General features: G+C 42.2%; 1 protein-coding gene across 1 annotated transcript; it reads right to left on the minus strand.

Moving 5' to 3' along the window:
* Positions 1-12,845: 12,845 nt before the first annotated feature.
* myl13 (myosin, light chain 13) lies at positions 12,846-17,990 on the minus strand. Its single transcript, XM_082171754.1, has 7 exons — positions 17,818-17,990; positions 15,493-15,520; positions 14,691-14,840; positions 14,435-14,608; positions 13,605-13,682; positions 13,186-13,218; positions 12,846-13,042 (listed from the first exon to the last, which is right to left on the minus strand). Exons 1-6 carry the CDS (start codon positions 17,917-17,919, stop codon positions 13,190-13,192), a joined length of 561 nt encoding a protein of 186 aa, XP_082027880.1. The 5' UTR covers positions 17,920-17,990; the 3' UTR covers positions 12,846-13,042; positions 13,186-13,189.
* Between the last annotated feature and the right edge of the window lie 245 nt (positions 17,991-18,235).

An 18,235-nucleotide genomic window follows, 5' to 3' on the forward strand; every position in this document is an offset into this window, starting at 1 on the left:
CATTACCTGGATTTGAGCAATATATTAAGTGTACTACAAGAGACAATAGAATCCTAGATAAATGCTACAGGAATGTTAAATTTATACTGCAAAATTAAGGACCCCATTAGCAAGTTCAGGAGTTCAATCATTCAGGAGTGTGGATCCATGGTGGAGCCGATGGGTCGACAGGACGAGGTGGAGTCCAGGGCTTTGAGGCTTAAGGTGGAGCCATGGGATTAATACACCAGGGCAGAGCTGGGAGCCCGTGGAGATGGGGCCGAAGAAGATGTGGAAACGGCCTACGAAGGATACTTGGAATTGGCCGTCAAAGGAGACTTTGAGTTGGGTGGAACTAACGGTGATGACGTACAGATCCTTTCCCATTCCACAAATCTCACAACTACAATTTAGCTCAGCTCTCACTTTTGGCCTAGGGAGTATGGGTGGGGCTCCACTCCATTCCCTCATTCTCCACTAATACACCCACTAGAACAGACTTTGGTGCCGACTCTCGCACCTGGTTAGACTGTAATAGACTCAGTCTCCAGGACGAACCTCAGGTGAAAGCTTCATGAAGAATAAAAGGGGTGACTCACACACCTGGTCAGACTTGGCACTCCTTGGCTCTGGATCTGCGATGGGCCCTGGCTTTGATCCTAGTAGGGTTTGAGCTTGTTTTTGGCTGCAGGGTTCTGGCTCATGCTCTGTTGGGGGCATGGCTGGTTGGATAACGTGCTGAGTAGACTGTGGGTGCCGATTCAGCATGACCCTCCTCACTCTCACCAATGGTGAAGGGGGATCCACACTGAAAAAGCACCCAGTCCACGAACTCTTGAAACGTTCCTTAAGGGCCGTCTCCGAAAAACACACACAGTGTCCCAATCTCACCTGTCACTTCTGCACTACGTTTCCCATCATCCTCCCTGGCTCTCACCAAAAAGATCAATTTTTTATGGATGAAGGAAGGTTGAAAATAGATGTTTTCTGCATATATATTTGTTTTGTTTTGTTTTTTATGCAAAAAAAAACAAAAAAAAAACTTTATTTACATTATAAGTGAATCTCAAGGAACATATTCAAATTTGAATTGTATAAAATCAATGTCATGAATGTCATGGCGAACAAACGACAGAAGCAGAAATGCAAGTAACTCAGTTTATTGAAGAATATGAAGGTGAAGATCCGATGGTGAGTGAGTTGCTGGTGACACAGGGACTGGATGGTCAGCGAGGTCCGTGGTGAAGTGCCGAAAACGTGAAACCCAGGTGAAGACGAAATCCGAAGAACAGAGAACAGGAACTGGAACATGAAACAGGAACGTCGACAAAACTGGGATCACACACGGGAGACATCAACCAACGATCTGACAATGAGAGAAGAATGCGGTGAGGTCTTATAGGTGACTGAATGAGCTGCAGCTGGGGTGTTGAATGAGATCAGCTGGATCGCTGATCATCCGGAATGAGTGCCACGCCCACTCACACACACACACACACACACACACAGAACAACAGTTACACGAGACAAGAAGGAAACAATGAATTTATGAACCGTGACAGTACCCCCCCCCCTAGGAACGCCTCCTGGCGTCCCTAGGCTCCCTTACCTGTCGATTGTAATCATCAATAAGGGAGTGATCCAGAATGTCTCTGGCAGGTACCCAACTTCTCGCCTCCGGACCGTAACCTTCCCAGTCCACCAAGTACTGGAATCCGCGTCCCCTCCGCCTCATGTCCAGAATACGATTTACCGAATAGGTTGGTTCCCCGTCTACGAGACGCGGCGGTGGGGGAACCGGGGCTGGCGGATTAATACGGGAATAAAACACGGGTTTAATTTTGGATACATGAAACACGGGGTGAATCCTCCTGTACACTGGAGGGAGGTTGAGGCGGACTGCCACCGGACTAATGATCTTGGTGACAGTAAACGGGCCGATAAATTTAGGAGCAAGTTTATTAGAAACGGAGCGGAGCGGAATGTTCTTAGTAGAAAGCCACACTTTTTGACCAACGACGTATACGGGAGGCCTAGACCGGTGGCGATCGGCTTTGGCCTTGGTGCGCGCTCCCACCTGGAGTAGAGTCTCACGGGCTCTAGTCCAGGTGCGACGACACCTCTGGACAAATGCGTGGGCAGAGGGAACCGCGACTTCGGACTCCAGACTAGGAAACATTGGTGGCTGGTAACCTACACTACACTCAAACGGAGATAGGCCCGTAGATGACACTGGTAACGTATTGTGTGCGTACTCCACCATAGACAATTGCTGACTCCACGAGGAAGGATTCTTGGAAACCAGACATCGCAACGTTCTCTCCAAATCTTGGTTGGCTCTCTCAGTTTGCCCATTGCTCTGGGGATGAAACCCTGAGGACAGACTTACAGTCGCCCCTAATAATCTACAAAACTCTTGCCAAAATTTGGACACAAATTGGGGTCCCCTGTCGGAAACCACGTCTGTCGGGAGGCCATGTAAGCGAAAGACGTGATTAACGACGGTCAACGCTGTCTCCTTGGCTGTGGGTAATTTGGGCAAGGGAATGAAATGGGCCGCCTTCGAGAACCGGTCCACCACGGTCAAAACTACCGTGTACCCTTGAGAGGGCGGTGATAAAATCTAGCGAAATATGGGACCAGGGTCTCGAAGGGACAGGCAGCGGTTGGAGTAACCCATCTGGGGAACGATTGGAAGTCTTACCAGTGGCGCAAACTGAGCAAGCCAAAACAAAACTGTGAACATCACGAGCCATGAGAGGCCACCAGAATCGTTGCTTGACCAAAAACTTGGTTCGATTAACTCCTGGATGACAAGCCACATTGGAACAATGCCCCCACTGAATAACGTCGGACCGTAATCCCTCCGGTACAAATAAGCGGTTCGGTGGGCAACCGGCCGGGGGCGTTACCCCTTCTAAGGCTCTCTTGACCTTCGATTCGATCTCCCATACGAGTGTGGAGACAAATAGATTCTCGGGTAAAATGCACTCGGGAGTAGACGGGCGTTCGGAACGATCAAAAATTTGCGATAAAGAATCGGGTTTGATGTTTTTGGAACCCGGGCGGTACGAGAGTGTAAAATCAAAACGTCCGAAAAAAAGTGCCCACCGAGCCTGCCTGGAGTTCAATCTTTTGGCAGTCTTAATGTATTCCAAATTCTTATGGTCTGTCCAGACGATAAAAGGTACCCCCGACCCTTCTAACCAGTGACGCCATTCTTCCAATGCTAACTTGACCGCCAACAATTCTCTGTTACCAATGTCATAATTGCATTCGGCAGGAGACAAACGATGGGACAAAAACGCGCATGGGTGCATTCTATCATCTGAGGGAGAACGCTGAGAGATCACTGCACCTACCCCCACCTCTGACGCATCAACCTCCACCACGAACTGACGTGATGGATCAGGGGTAATCAAGATGGGAGCCGAAACAAAGCGACTTTTGAGTTTGGCAAACGCAGCCTTAGCTGCGTCTGACCACCTGAACGTAGTTCTGGGGGAGGTCAAGGCGGTCAGAGGCGAGGCTAGTTGGCTGAAGTTGCGAATGAACCGCCGGTAGAAATTGGCGAACCCCAGAAACCGCTGTAGGGCCTTACGGGAATCTGGAGTTGGCCATTCCACCACAGCCTTAACCTTCTCCGGATCCATCCGAATTCCCTCAGCCGACACAATGTACCCTAGAAAAGAAACAGACTGTGCATGAAAATCGTATTTCTCCGCCTTGACAAAAAGTCCATTCTCTAACAACCTCTGAAGCACTCGTCGGACGTGCTGCACGTGTTCCTGGAGAGAAGACGAAAAAATCAATATGTCATCCAGGTAGACATATAGAAACTGGTCGACCATATCTCGCAGCACGTCATTGACGAGTGCTTGGAAGACTGCTGGGGAGTTGGACAGCCCGAAGGGCATGACCAAGTATTCAAAGTGCCCCCTGGGGGTGTTAAAAGCAGTCTTCCACTCATCCCCCTTCCTGATGCGGACCAAATGATAAGCATTACGTAAGTCCAATTTAGTGAAGACGGACGCTCCCTGCAACCTCTCGAAGGCTGAAGACATCAACGGCAAAGGATAAGTATTCTTTACCGTGATGCTGTTCAGCCCTCGGTAATCAATGCAAGGTCGCAGAGACCCGTCCTTCTTCCCCACAAAAAAGAACCCCGCCCCCGCTGGAGAAGAGGAAGGACGGATGAACCCGGTTGCTAGAGAATCAGAAATATATTTCTCCATGGCCCCCCTCTCTGGAACAGAAAGCGAATATAACTTGCCCTTAGGCGGAGATTTACCTGGCAGTAAGTCTATTGCACAGTCATAGGGACGATGCGGAGGAAGAGAAGCAGCCCGAGACTTACTGAACACTTCCTTCAGGTCCAGGTACTCCGTGGGCACGTTAGATAAATCCCCTGCCTCCTCCTGAAACACAGAGACAGAAACAGACGGACAGGCAGAGACAAGACAAGACTCATGACACTTGGTACTCCATTCCAACACTGTGCGCTGCTGCCAGTCTATCTTGGGATTATGTTTGATGAGCCAGGGATGTCCTAAAACTATGGGTGCGAGAGGGGAGTCCAGTATGTAGAATGACAGGGTTTCAGTGTGGTTGCCTGATGTGATGAGCGTGACGGGTCCGGTGGTGAGTGAAATGTTGGGTAGATCTTGGCCATTGAGTGCGCGGACTTCAATCTTGCGGTTGAGTGGTAAGAGGGGGACTTGAAATCTGTGTGCAAACGTGTAGTCCATAAAATTACCTTCTGCCCCTGAATCCACCAGTGCTTGCCCGTCGTGCTCGTGAGCTGACCATCTCAGTCTTACTGGGAGGAGCGTAGATGTTGATGAGGTCTTCTCGGCGGAGATCCCACCCGACAGTAGCCTCAGAATTACTGCCGGGCTTGCCCTTTTACCGGACAACCGAATGCGAAGTGACCAGCTGCTCCACAGTAAAGACAGAGTCCTTGGGATCTCCGCCTTTCCTTCTCATCCCGAGTAAGCCGAGCCCGCCCCACCTGCATGGGCTCGTGATCGTAGACGGGGCTGACCGCATCCCCGCCGCTGGACCGTGGAAGCTCTACTCCTTCCGCCATTCGACCAGGCAACCTCCGTCGTTCCACACGGGATAAACGAGCGTCTACTCGAAGTGCCAGTTCTATAAGTCCATTAAGAGACGTGGGCAGGTCCAGGGCGTAGATCTCCCTTTGGATGCGGTCAGCCAGCCCATGCAGGAACATGTCCCACTGCGCCTCCTCGTTCCAATGACACTCTACCGCCAGGGTTCGAAACTCAATTGAATAATCAGAGACTGACCTCTCTCCTTGCTTAAGCTCTGCTAGGATGCGAGCCGCCTCTCTCCCGGTGCTGGCGCGGTCGAAGACCCTCTTCATCTCGGCGGAGAGTGTCTGGAACGAGGTGCAGCATGGGTCTTGATTCTCCCACACCGCCGTTCCCCAGAGTGCTGCCTTCCCAGTCAGGAGTGTCAGAACAAAAGCCACCTTGGCTGATTCACTGGCGAAGGTTCTTGGCTGCAGGGAGAAATGCATCGAACAGCGAGTCAAAAACGCTCTGCAAAAACTTGGCTCACCTGCATAAGCCTCAGGTACGGGAAGGCGTGGCTCCGACTGGGAAGCATTCTCCGGTGGTGTGGGGGGAACGGGCGGTGTGGGTGGCGCAGTGGGATTTCGCAGGATCTGTAATTGCTGGGTGAGCTCGGACACCTGTGTCACCAGCGCTTGAACTGCCCGAGCTGTGTCATTGAGATTCTTCTCCTGGTGATCCATGCGTTGTATACTGGTGCTGACAAAAGTCTCGAGAGATGAAGGATTACTTGCTGCTTCCATCTCATGGTCAGATCGTTCTGTCATGGCGAACAAACGACAGAAGCAGAAATGCAAGTAACTCAGTTTATTGAAGAATATGAAGGTGAAGATCCGATGGTGAGTGAGTTGCTGGTGACACAGGGACTGGATGGTCAGCGAGGTCCGTGGTGAAGTGCCGAAAACGTGAAACCCAGGTGAAGACGAAATCCGAAGAACAGAGAACAGGAACTGGAACATGAAACAGGAACGTCGACAAAACTGGGATCACACACAGGAGACATCAACCAACAATCTGACAATGAGAGAAGAATGCGGTGAGGTCTTATAGGTGACTGAATGAGCTGCAGCTGGGGTGTTGAATGAGATCAGCTGGATCGCTGATCATCCGGAATGAGTGCCACGCCCACTCACACACACACACACACACACACACACACAGAACAACAGTTACACGAGACAAGAAGGAAACAATGAATTTATGAACCGTGACAATGAACCCTTTAAATGCAGCTCAGATGTGCACCTCTGTAAAGTGGCTGCAAAAAAAAAAGAAAAAAAAGAGAGAACTTGTGAAGTTTGTTGGTATTTGCACACTTTCTGGTTGGCAAACATACATTTAAGTGGGTATGACTTCATATTGTACAACTAGAAATGTATTTTACAACACTTGGTTAAATTGTTCTGCAAAAAATGGTTCAGAAAAGTTTGTTGCTGCAATAGCATTAGATCCACCCATGTCACACATGTCTATCAGCTGGAGTTGGAAACTATTTTAGTACCAGAAGGACACTGCATTACCTGGGAGAATGATTTATCCTCAGTGAACCAAACACACTGCAAAAGCCTAACTGGTGTGGATTAAAACTCTAGTGGATTAACTATCCGCGAGTGGTTCAGCTGAGACCCAGACAACAGAGCAGCAGAAAATCAGCTTAATGACATCAGTGACATATGGGTACACTTTTGTTAATATGACAAACTTATACTCATATAAACTTGAACATGTATTGTCAGTCTAGACGTGAAAAGAACCTGATATCTTCAAGGTTACATCACACAGAAGCTCTTAATGTCTCATTTGTTATTGTTTACTCATTTATATTTCATTTATTGCACCTCAACAAGCAGACAGATAATTTCTCTATTCAAAACTCATTAATAATTGTGGAGTCTTTGCTGCTAAATGCTCTCACACTTCATCATATTCTCATGTTGTTGTGGATGCAGCACAGTAGACTACAGTTCTATTGTTTACAGCATTTATGTGTGTTTTCATGCATGTGATGCACATCTTCCTCTGACAAACACAAAAGAACGTTTATTCACTGTAATCCTTTGAGTCCTCTGGCAACAAGGGCTAAAAGGCAGACTGCATTTTCGTGATTTTATATCTACTAAAGCAGAGAATTTAAAACTGTGGCATAAATCTGTGATGCTAATAATAATCCATTCTTGCCGTATACACTGCAGTCCTGAGACACAAAGTCCAAAGCCATTACTACATTTTATCTGCACTGTCAAGTAAATCCAGCACTTTGTTCATTTAATAGCATGTTTACGCCCTATTAAACTGGCCATGAACTTCAGGACAACACCATGAAAGACACAGGACTTTGAATCCTGTGCTGACTCTGAGTGGAAATGCCAACTCTCTTGATCACAGAGGATCCACTGTGAAACCACAGGGACGAGGGACGAGGAACTGCACTAATGCATAGACATAAACACATCTCACATCTCACATCTTTTGTTTGTGTCGAAACTGAGTCAACACATTTTATTAGACTTTTCCGATTATTATAAAGTGATCGTGTTTCACTTGAGTTTGATTTTGTAAACATAATAGGACATGACGTGGGTAAATTAATTTATGGGCTGCCCAACATGACTGCTTAATGCTGGGAAAATCATGTCTAATGAGACATTTTGGAATATTTTGGCAAAACATTTAAGCTGTATAAACTAATTTGAGGTTCTGAATGCTACAAAACAATTTTAATTACACTGATGTCCTTTTATGTAATGTGTAAAACTAACAGGTTTGAGCTTTTGGATTGTTTGTTTGTTTGTTTGCGATAAGCATGTATTAGATAGATAGGTCTATCTCTTTGATTCTCTGGTAGTTTGTGTACAACATGAAGCATGTCTGCCATCTAGTGCCTTAATTAGAGAGTGCAGGCTCTCTCTGTCTCTCTGTCTCTCTCTCTCTCTCTCTCTCTCTCTCTCTCTCTCTCTCTCTCTCTCTCTCTCTCTCTCTCTCTCTCTCTCTCTCTCTCTCTTCAGTGGAGGATCATGGGATAATAGCCTCACACAGACACAGAGCACACCTTGACCCACAGGTAGGGGAGGGCTGTCCGTTCTGTGGGATGCAGGAAACAGTTTTTCATTCGTTTTTTAACTGTATTAGGCTAAAGCCATTATTTAACAAATTAGAAGAGTGGTGTCAGTCCTAGGGGAAGTTTTTATGCCTATGTTTTTTATTTACGGGCCTAAATACAGCAAAAAAAAAAAGAACAAAAAAAGAAGTTCATGTTTTTTATAAAAAAATATATATATTTGGGCAAGCCAAAAAGGCAATTTGGTTGTCACGAAAAAGAAAGTTGAATGATGGTGGATCGACTGATCTGGTTGCAGTGTTACAGGGGTTAATAAAAACCTGTATAAATATAGAGTTTATCTATTACAAGTTGGTTAATGACTTGGATGCTGAGGTAAATGGGGCATAACACAATGTATTTGTGATGTTGACACTGATGGATGTTTCCGAATGTATGCATGCGTGAGTTTTGATAGTAGACAAAATGAAAGAAAAAAGGGAAAAAGTTTCTTTCTTTCAAAATACTCGTTTTTTTTTTTTTTTTAAACGAGTATTTTGCGATGCTATTTCGTGTCTTGAGATTCTGTATTTGTTTTTCTAAATCCATTGCTCTCATTCTAATAGATTTTGTTTTGTTTTGTTTTTGTACTAAAAATTTTATATCTTTAATGATTTTATAAATAAAGTGATCTTAAAGTCTCAAGTCTCTCTCTCTCTCTCTCAATGGAAGGATGAATGGATAGATAGATAGATAGATAGATAGATAGATAGATAGATAGATAGATAGATAGATAGATAGATAGATAGATAGATCTGCATCACAGGCTCACTGGAAAAAACGTTCCTCTGTGGCAACATTTTTGCAAAACGCAAAATACGTACCAATACATCACTGCAGTTTCTGAAAGAAATGAACACTAGAGGCAGTAAAACACAATTATGACTACAGGGGCAGGTTATGGATTAATAAAACTTGTCTTCACGCGGCTCCGTGCACAATTATATGACCTCAAAACAGTTTTTACCATAGCCTAGTGTATGATTTGTGAACTATAATATTTTGGAGTTTACATCACTTAACCAGCTCCATATGTTCAGTTTTACTATCATACTCGCTCGACAGCACAGCTGGTACTGAGGTTTGTACTTGTGATGCGGAGAGTTCGGGTTCGAATCCTGTGAAAGAGACGATCGAGTCACGATACAGAGCTTGAAGACAAGAGTTCACAAACCAGCTAAAACTACATGAATGCGTTTGTATATCACATTTAGCCTACTTTTGTTAACACTATCGGTTTAATGTAAGGTTTAGTAGGTTTAGCATTAATCTTTCAGAATTGCCATGATGTAGGCCTACAAACTCCGACGTAAAACGTTGCCATATTCACGTGCATCTGTTCTGGAAAAAAACTACACGCTTTCAGCGCCACTCACTGGACATTTCACTAAACGTGAAAACGTGTTTTCTATTTTATTTTATTTTTTGTTGTTTTTTGTTTGTTGCTTTGACAGATTTTTCGAAACTGTGTCTTAACATTCCCTAAACTATAAGTTCATTTGTCACACCTGGAACATCAGAACTCACCCAGAACATTTAATTCATGCTTCAAAACCTAGTTGGGTGATTCTCTGAATTGGGTGCCCTTCAAGTCCCCCAAACATACTTCAAAGATTTTCAATTGAAGGAAATCACAAAATGCATTTTAACGCTGTCAATTAATAGAACCAGGTGCCTTAGCATTATAATGCAACACAATTGCTTTTTTTTATTTAAAGATAATGAGTTGCCTAAGTAGTAGACAACAAGCATGTTTGCATGTCCTCACTAACCATCATTACATTTTCACTGAATATCAAACAAATAAAAAGTGCAATTAATACCAAAATGTTGCTGCTAATATAATCATATGTTGGTCTACTTTAACTAAAATATACATGTATATATAAAAATACATTAATTATATATGAAATTGCAATATTTATACACGTCCTCCAGTTTGTTTTCAACCCCGTCACGCCATACTATTTACCCCCATATAAAAATAATGGATCAATCCCTGTGGCATCACATCCAGGCAGTGACATCACACAAGTCTCTTGAAGAACATGCTGCAAATAAAGGCGAGTGTCAGTATCTTTTCTTACCTATATTTCATGTTTTTTACTGTCAGATTAAGATTGTCAGGCTCAACATTTCAACTCTGTTATATGACTAAATGATAGTAAACAACGGTTCAAGAAGAATTAAATAATAGTTTTGCAAAACATTAACATTTTATGCTGTCCTAAATGTCATGTGGTGCTACTGTCTTAGCTAAGCTAACTGTCTTAGCTACTGTTAGCCAAAAACTTCAACCCCGTCACATTCAACCCCGTCACATTTTTTACTATAACAGGGTTGAATTGTTGTGACAGGGTTGAATGTTTGACACTTCTTAGTAGATTACTCAATTGTAGACTTCTTGTATTGTGATGTGAACTGTCAGAAATAATCGATTATGGTATTTTATGTTCAATATTTTCAGACATCCCAATGGCAAAAACAGCAGCAGAGAGGCAAAGACAGTACAGAGCAAGAAGGGATGCAGACGCAGAGAGAAGGGAAACATATCTCAGGAGTGAGCGTGAAAGGTGGAAAAGGGACACAGAGATAGGAAAAAATAAATAAATAAGCAATCTGGGTGACAGAGCTAAACGATATAAGCGGAAGATGTGGAGGGATGCTAAAAAAAAGACAGAAGAAGAGGGAAGCTTTGAGGAATAGCGACATAGCGACTTTGCTGCTGTTTTTGCCATTGGGATGTCTGAAAATATTGAACATAAAATACCATAATCGATTATTTCTGACAGTTCACATCACAATACAACAAGTCTACAATTGAGTAATCTACTAAGAAGTGTCAAACATTCAACCCTGTCACAACGATTCAACCCTGTTATAATAAAAAATGTGACGAAGATCGATTGATGTTTGTGATTAATTAATGCTTAATGCTTTTGATTTAATGTTAAAAACTTACTCAAATGTTTGTTTGTTTTTGCCAACTTTAATAAAATAAAATGTTATTGAATGTGATATCATTCATTTTACAGGTAAGAAATCCATGATACTATATTGAAATAATGATCATCACTTCAACCCTGTTATCATTTTCAACCCCGTTATGCTGAGTTCAACCCTGTTATTTGATAGTTTTTATTAATATTTTCGTGATAAGAAGACAAATAAGGTAAATGTTTGTTTTGCTGTGTGCAGAATTTACAGGACAGTTGGAAAACATATGAAAGCCTAATTAAATCCTAATGTTAATGCATATTTTGTGATAATATATGAAGACCAATGTTAGATACAGTTTTCATGACCTGATTTGGTATTCAAATGGTGAGTATTTAAAAATAAAATTCTACATGCAATAAATGATATCAAACAAGGGACATCTCATTGAAAAGCTTCTACAAAAGTTTACTTGAAAATCTTTTTAAATCATATTTAAACAGGGTCCAAGTGGTCTGTGACGGGGTTGAACTCCAAAACAACTTTCAGTAAGAAAAAACACTCAATATCGATTAGAATTTCATGCCTGAGGTGGGAAAATGTATTTTCTTAAAGGTTTGACTAATCCACTATCACATGAAATGATCAGAAATAACTATTTAAGGTAAAAAAAAAAGAAAAAAAGTATGACCCAAAAGGCACCCAATTCAGAGAATCACCCAGTTATTGTGTCAGTAAATAGACCAGTGCCACCAATATAAAAGATGTTTTTGTCATTGAGCCACACTGGACAACATGTTTAATGCTTTTTCACCATGGAAATATTTGTTATATTCACATCATGTGTTTTCTACTCTTTAGTTGACACGGACTGCTTTTACACTGTACCAGAACTGGGTTCTGTCTGAATGATCCTGTGTCTCACACTGAGCTTATTAGATACAGATTCAACAGTGGGTAAATATTCACTGGGAAAAGCCAATAAAGTATAGCTCACAAAAAAGAGCATGGACATTTGTATACAGTGTATTAACTTTTGTAGAAATGTTGCTTGTTCATCTTCACACACTCTGTTATGTCTTCCCAAAAGTACCACGCATTCTCCTATCGCTCTTCCACGACAAGCAACTGTGAATGTTCAGTTTACATGTGACACATTTCAGCACGTCAGTATTTCTACATCACAACGTTTGCTGTTCAGGGTTGTGATGTTCCTCCATGTTCAACAATGCTAGAGATTGTGGACCGCTTGATTGGTTGATTGGTAAGATTGTGATTCTTATTTCATTACAATGGCAGAACATTTGCCAGTTTCAGACATTACAAACATTGCATGTCAGATATTTATTGAATATACATGCATGTCTGACATATTTTGATAACTGAATGGATAATTTTGCCTGTGATGTCTCACACGATCAAAGAATATTTAGAAGTTGTGAAGAGTTTGACTGAGAATCATCAGTTTTGATCATCAAGTAATGTGCGGTTAGTTATTGTGCAAATTATAGACAAATGTACTTACTCTTTTATACACATGCCCCAAAACACATGCAATTTGCTTAAATAATACATTAATGTCAACAAGAAACTTAATGTTCAGAGTTCTGAACTTGTTTTGAGCCAAATATTGAGAAAAACGAATAAAATAATATCGAAGCAACCCATTTCATTACTTCCACAGCACAGACATTCAGAACAAGTGATGAACAATACATGAAAAGCATTCAGAGAGAGAGAGTTTAAACCAAACATGACATTTAATAAACAAGTTTGTATTCACAGAAAGAACAGGTGTGGTGTGTTTGGGCACAACAGACGGAGGAGCGTTTGAGAGACACACAGTAGATCCACGGAGGAAAGCTCCGGCATGGCCTTTCATTTACAAAAGAACAACGGCGAAATAACATTGGTATTATTCTGGATCCTCAATCTGAAAAATAGAGGAGAAAACTACAATCAACATTAATACTGACTGCACATGCACACAGGACTCTACGGGCTTTACAGGGTGAAGTGACTTGAATTAAAACAGAAATGCATTGGAGATGAAGTTTAACGGGTGATTCCTCATACCTGTTCAGCCAGCCATGATGTGCTTTACAAAAGCTGTGGGGAAAAAGACAAGATCTAAATCAATATCCTGTGCTAATGCATGTTTAGTCTACACTATTCTGAACCCAGTGTTGCTATTTCTATTTTCTGCTTCAGTCATGTGACTGTGAGCATAGTTTTCATTTAAGAGGTGAACAATTTAGACACATCCAAAGTCATCCTTGAGTTTCATAGAAAATCTTGTAGTAGATGGGTCAACACTGTCATCTAGAGGCGAGGAGAACAATCTTATTCTGATTAGAGATAGTTTTTGTTCTCATTATCACTTTTACTACATTCATAGACATAAACTGTGATGTTATCGCTCTATTGGTAACAGATGTTGATCTATAAAGTAACATGCATTGTTGTAAGAGTGTGTAGAGTGTGTAGAAACTGACCTTCATAGTTTATACAGCCGTTGGCATCCTCCTGTCCAGCCATCAGCTGCTCCACCTCATCCTCCTTCATCTTCTCTCCTGGACACACACAACAGAGACATGCACATTTAACAAAGAAATGCATGTACATTCATTTAAATGTGAAACTTTGAAGCAGAAAAAAATGAAAATATATTTTCTAATATTAAAAAAGTACTCCAATAATCTTTGTTTTATTTAAAATCATTATTTACAGTGTGATCTCTATTGTTTACATTGAGAATCAAAATATTAAGAATGATTTTGAATGATTAAAATTGTTTTGCCATTTGATTTGGATAAAAATCTCTGGAAACAACTCAAAAAATCTTTGCTTTGACAAATGAATTGTTTTAATGAAAAATATTTTGTTGAATAAAAGTGAGATGAAACCTAACGGCTAAAACCCATCTCTCAAAACGATGTTGTTTTGCCAACATTAAGTTAAAAAAACATTATTTCTGAATGTTCTCTGAACGTTCAAAACACCAATATTTTTAAAAGTTTTAGAAACGTTTCTCTTGGTTATGTGATCGTTAAGTGAACATTCCGTTCCATCATTCTTCAAACATTATTGGAACGTTACTTTTGAATGTTCTCTGAACGTTCCGAAAACAAGTTGTTACATTTAAAAAACGTCAGAAGAATGTTCATCTAAAACTTTCTGTGAATGATGTAGCCTATAAATAATAACACTCTGTTGCAGAGTGTCAGTCCATAACATTGAGAATTCCCTGTTAAACTTTGCAGCTGAGGAATTCTCCAGAAGACAGTTCAATCGTGCGCTCTATAACGGTTATAATGAAGCTCACCCAGAGTGGCGAGGACGTGTCTGAGTTCAGCGCCCATCACTGTCCCGTTTCCCTCTTTGTCGAACACCCTCAAGCCCTCGACGAAGTCCTCAAAGGTGCCGCGGTCTTTGGCCTTGCAGATGTGCTGATGCATGGGCAGGAACTGGTCGAAGTCCAGCATCTTCACCTGCATATCTGACAAGGAAACAGCCAGATGTGTTTGGCAGGGCCAGGTGTGGACAGTCAGGCTGGTGTTCTCATGGGGTCAGGGTCTCACCTTCAGCTTTGGGTTTGCCTAAGACGTACATCACCTCAGCGTTGGTGGGGTTCTGGCCCAGGGCCCGGATCAGGTCTCCGCACTGAGCGAAGGTGATCTTCATCTCATTGGTTGGTGTCCTGTCAAACAGCTGGAACGCATCCTTGAAATCTGCCGGGGAAAACACAGCGGGACATGATCAGTTTCTCCAGCACATGGGACACTTGGCATGAATCTTGAGTGTTTAAGCTTTCAAATGAGACCTAATTTATGATGGTTATGAAAATATGTGATAACTGTGAAAACTGTTGAAACTGGTCATTGCTTTATCATGAAAACGGTACTTTAAAAATTCTAGTGGCTTAATTTTTAGGATATTAACATCAAATTTGGAACACAACTTGGTTATACATCCGGCTTTGATTTTAAAGCAGTTTTACAGGCCAAATTATTTCGGAAAATATATATTTTGTATAAATGTTCAGTACATTTGCTCAAACTTCTCTAACTTTTGATAGAGCTCTACAGCTTTCTGACTGTGTGCAGTGATTGTTACAGCAATTACTCTGATTATGTCAAAACATAATTTCATTATTCAATATTTTGTCCCCCCCCCCCCCCATTTAATATATTTAAACATCCGCTAAAAGAAAAACATTTACTCGAAAGAGAATTGTAAGAGTTGAGAGAATATATTTTGAATATCTTTTTTTCTTTTCTTGTGTCGATATTCTGATTCAGCAACATGCCTAAACGAGATACATTAAATAAATGTAACATTTTTACTTGTGCAAAACATAATGCATACAAACATCTGACTTACCCTCAAGCTGCTCTGCAGTGAATTCAAGCTGCCAAGAAAGAAGAACAGAAATCAAATAACAAGCAATCATACAAGCGTCTGAAGTGTGATCGATAACTGAAGGTTCTCAGGGGGTTAGATGTTGGAGATGTGATTATTAAAGCTCGCTGGTATTTGTCCTTCAGGACACGGCTGTCAGATGTCTCTGGTAACTCAAGCTCAGTCCCGTTTGTCCTGTGACTCATTGTCTAAAATAATTTATGAGCAGCCTTGGTCCAGAAGGAGCGTGTGGCCCTGTGGCCGGTCACCCGACACCGCTTCTGTCAAACGGTTCGGCGTCAGGGTCAGCAGTGATTGAAGACCGCCAACACATGACACTGATGCTCTTTACGGCCTTAGCAAATGGGAGCATGCCAAAAGATGAGCCCACAGTTAGGATATTACGACCTAACACTGCAACTCCAGAGTCAAAGGTGTACTTTTGTATTTGGTCCTGCCAGACATAATTAAAAAGATTAAAATCTTGAAACTCGATGCTTCACTGCCATTTAAAGCCATTGTATCTCACTGAGTAACGCTAAAGCCCACTGAGGCATAACCAATCACGGACACAACGCCACTGGATGCAGGAAATTATTCTGTAAATGATTATTCTCAGGAATCAGAGCTCATTACAAATTTATTCTAGTCGATTGACACGCTTGCTTGATGTCCTCAACTAAAGCTGTATGTGGATGTGAAACTGCTTGAGAATTGTCAACGCTGTCGAGTTTGGGTGGTCCAGTCTGGGCCGGCGTAATCAAAATCACATTGTGTGGCCCAAACCTCAATGGGTAGGAACATATATTATGGCTTCTCAACCTCAACATTTCAGACTATGGAAATGTGGTGTAGAGTGGCGATGTTGACCACTCAAATCTCTTTTGTTGTTGGAAACTCTTGTCAGAATTTCCACCATTTCACTGGCAAAAACGAAATATCCCTCGACCTGCACAGAAAGCCATTGGGTTTTACAGATGATATGTTTGAGAACATTGTATTTAAATGCTTAAATATGTGTAACTAATGCGAGTTGCTAAAACATTTGGGTGTGAGAAAGAGGTTCTCTGATGTAACAAGACAAACACAGTGCAAATGGCTTCTCAAGTCTTATTCTGAGCTCTGCAGATTAAACAAATATGTACACAACACACGGCCAAATACAGCTGGATGGATCATTTATAGACGCTTAGCCAAAGGAATTCATCCATTACTCAACAGCAGGTTGTCCTTTTGGACGCATTACCCCCTGTTCTTCAAATAGTGCACGGACAATAAAGAAACGTGAGGTTATCTTTGTGAGAAGGCAACATTTGTCCTCTGGGAAACTTTTGTCCTCCCTAATGTAGAATGAGTGAGGGTTTGTTTACACGACAACAATATGCTTAAAACGGAGACGTTTTTCCTTTGAGTTTTCCGCGTACAGACGACACCATTTTCAAAACGATCCCCATTCACACGGATCCATGAAAACTGCTAAAATCGCTGTATTCTTCTGCCAGGCCAGTAGATGGCGATGAAACTCTATAGACTGAACATGTAATACATTTTAAAACACGTTTTCAAAACTTTGCGTTTTCAGGCCCCCGAAACGCTGTTGTGTGTAAACGAACGGCCAAAACGCAAAGTTTTACATTTACATTTTAGTTGAAAACGGTGTCATAGCCCCTAAAACTCAGATCTATGAAGAGAAAGCGCCTTAAAGCCTTACAGTAGATCAGAAGTGGCAGGAATGATAGCATTCATTTTCATGTTTCTCACCATAGTTAATAGGGAAACAGAAGAACGATAAGACTCAGGGGCCGTTTACACGACACCGTTTTTAAATAAAAACGTAAAGCTTTTTATGCGTTTTGGCCGTTCGTTTACACACAACAGTGGCGTTCATTTGTTTGAAAACACAAACTTTTGAAAACATGTTTCAAAGTGCAAGTTTTTGAAAACACTCTCCGTGTAAACAACAAAAACACGAAGATGAAGACGATGACGTCATGCACATGCGTATCACGTGTTCAGTCTATAGTGTTTCATCGCCATCTACTGGTCTGGCAGCAGAATACAGTGTTTTTAGTCGTTTTCGTGGATCCGTGTGAATGAGGATTGCTTTGATAATGGTGTCGTCTGTACATGGAAAACTCAAAGGATAAACGCCTCCGTTTTAAGCATATCGCTGTCGTGTAAACAAACCCTCAGTGCAAACCAAACTACACACCATATTCAGTTTGATAGGAATGAAAATCAAACCCGTTCAATAATCTGTCAGAATGTGTGAGTTGTTTGGCATCTGTAGAGATGTGTGGCTGGTACCTGGACTTCTGCGGGGTTGAAGTCCGGCACCTTGGGTGGCTCGGGCTCCGGGGGCTTGGGGGCCGCTACTGGCTTGGGCTCTTCCTTCTTCTTGGGGGCCATGCTGATGTTCCCGGAGACAGAGACAGAGACAGAGACAGGCTGGGACACACGCTGGGTGCAGGACTGGGGAACGGGACCAGCCTTTATCCTCCACCAGCAGGTGAGGCCGGCCCCCCTTCTGTCCCGGGATGGTGCCAAACACACAGAGGAAGGCCGTAAAAGGACAAGCGCTAATGCTTCTATTTGAGACACATTGTTCTCTCACAATAGACTCTCCCGTCCATCTGTGCAGGGCCATAGAGACTAGAGTTTGATAGCACACAGAGAAATGCAGGGATTTTGGTCATCTTCACACTTTACAAACCAAGACGAGCCA

Source organism: Leuciscus leuciscus, assembly GCF_965113295.1.
Source record: "Leuciscus leuciscus genome assembly, chromosome: 6".
Lineage (NCBI taxonomy): Eukaryota > Metazoa > Chordata > Actinopteri > Cypriniformes > Leuciscidae > Leuciscus > Leuciscus leuciscus.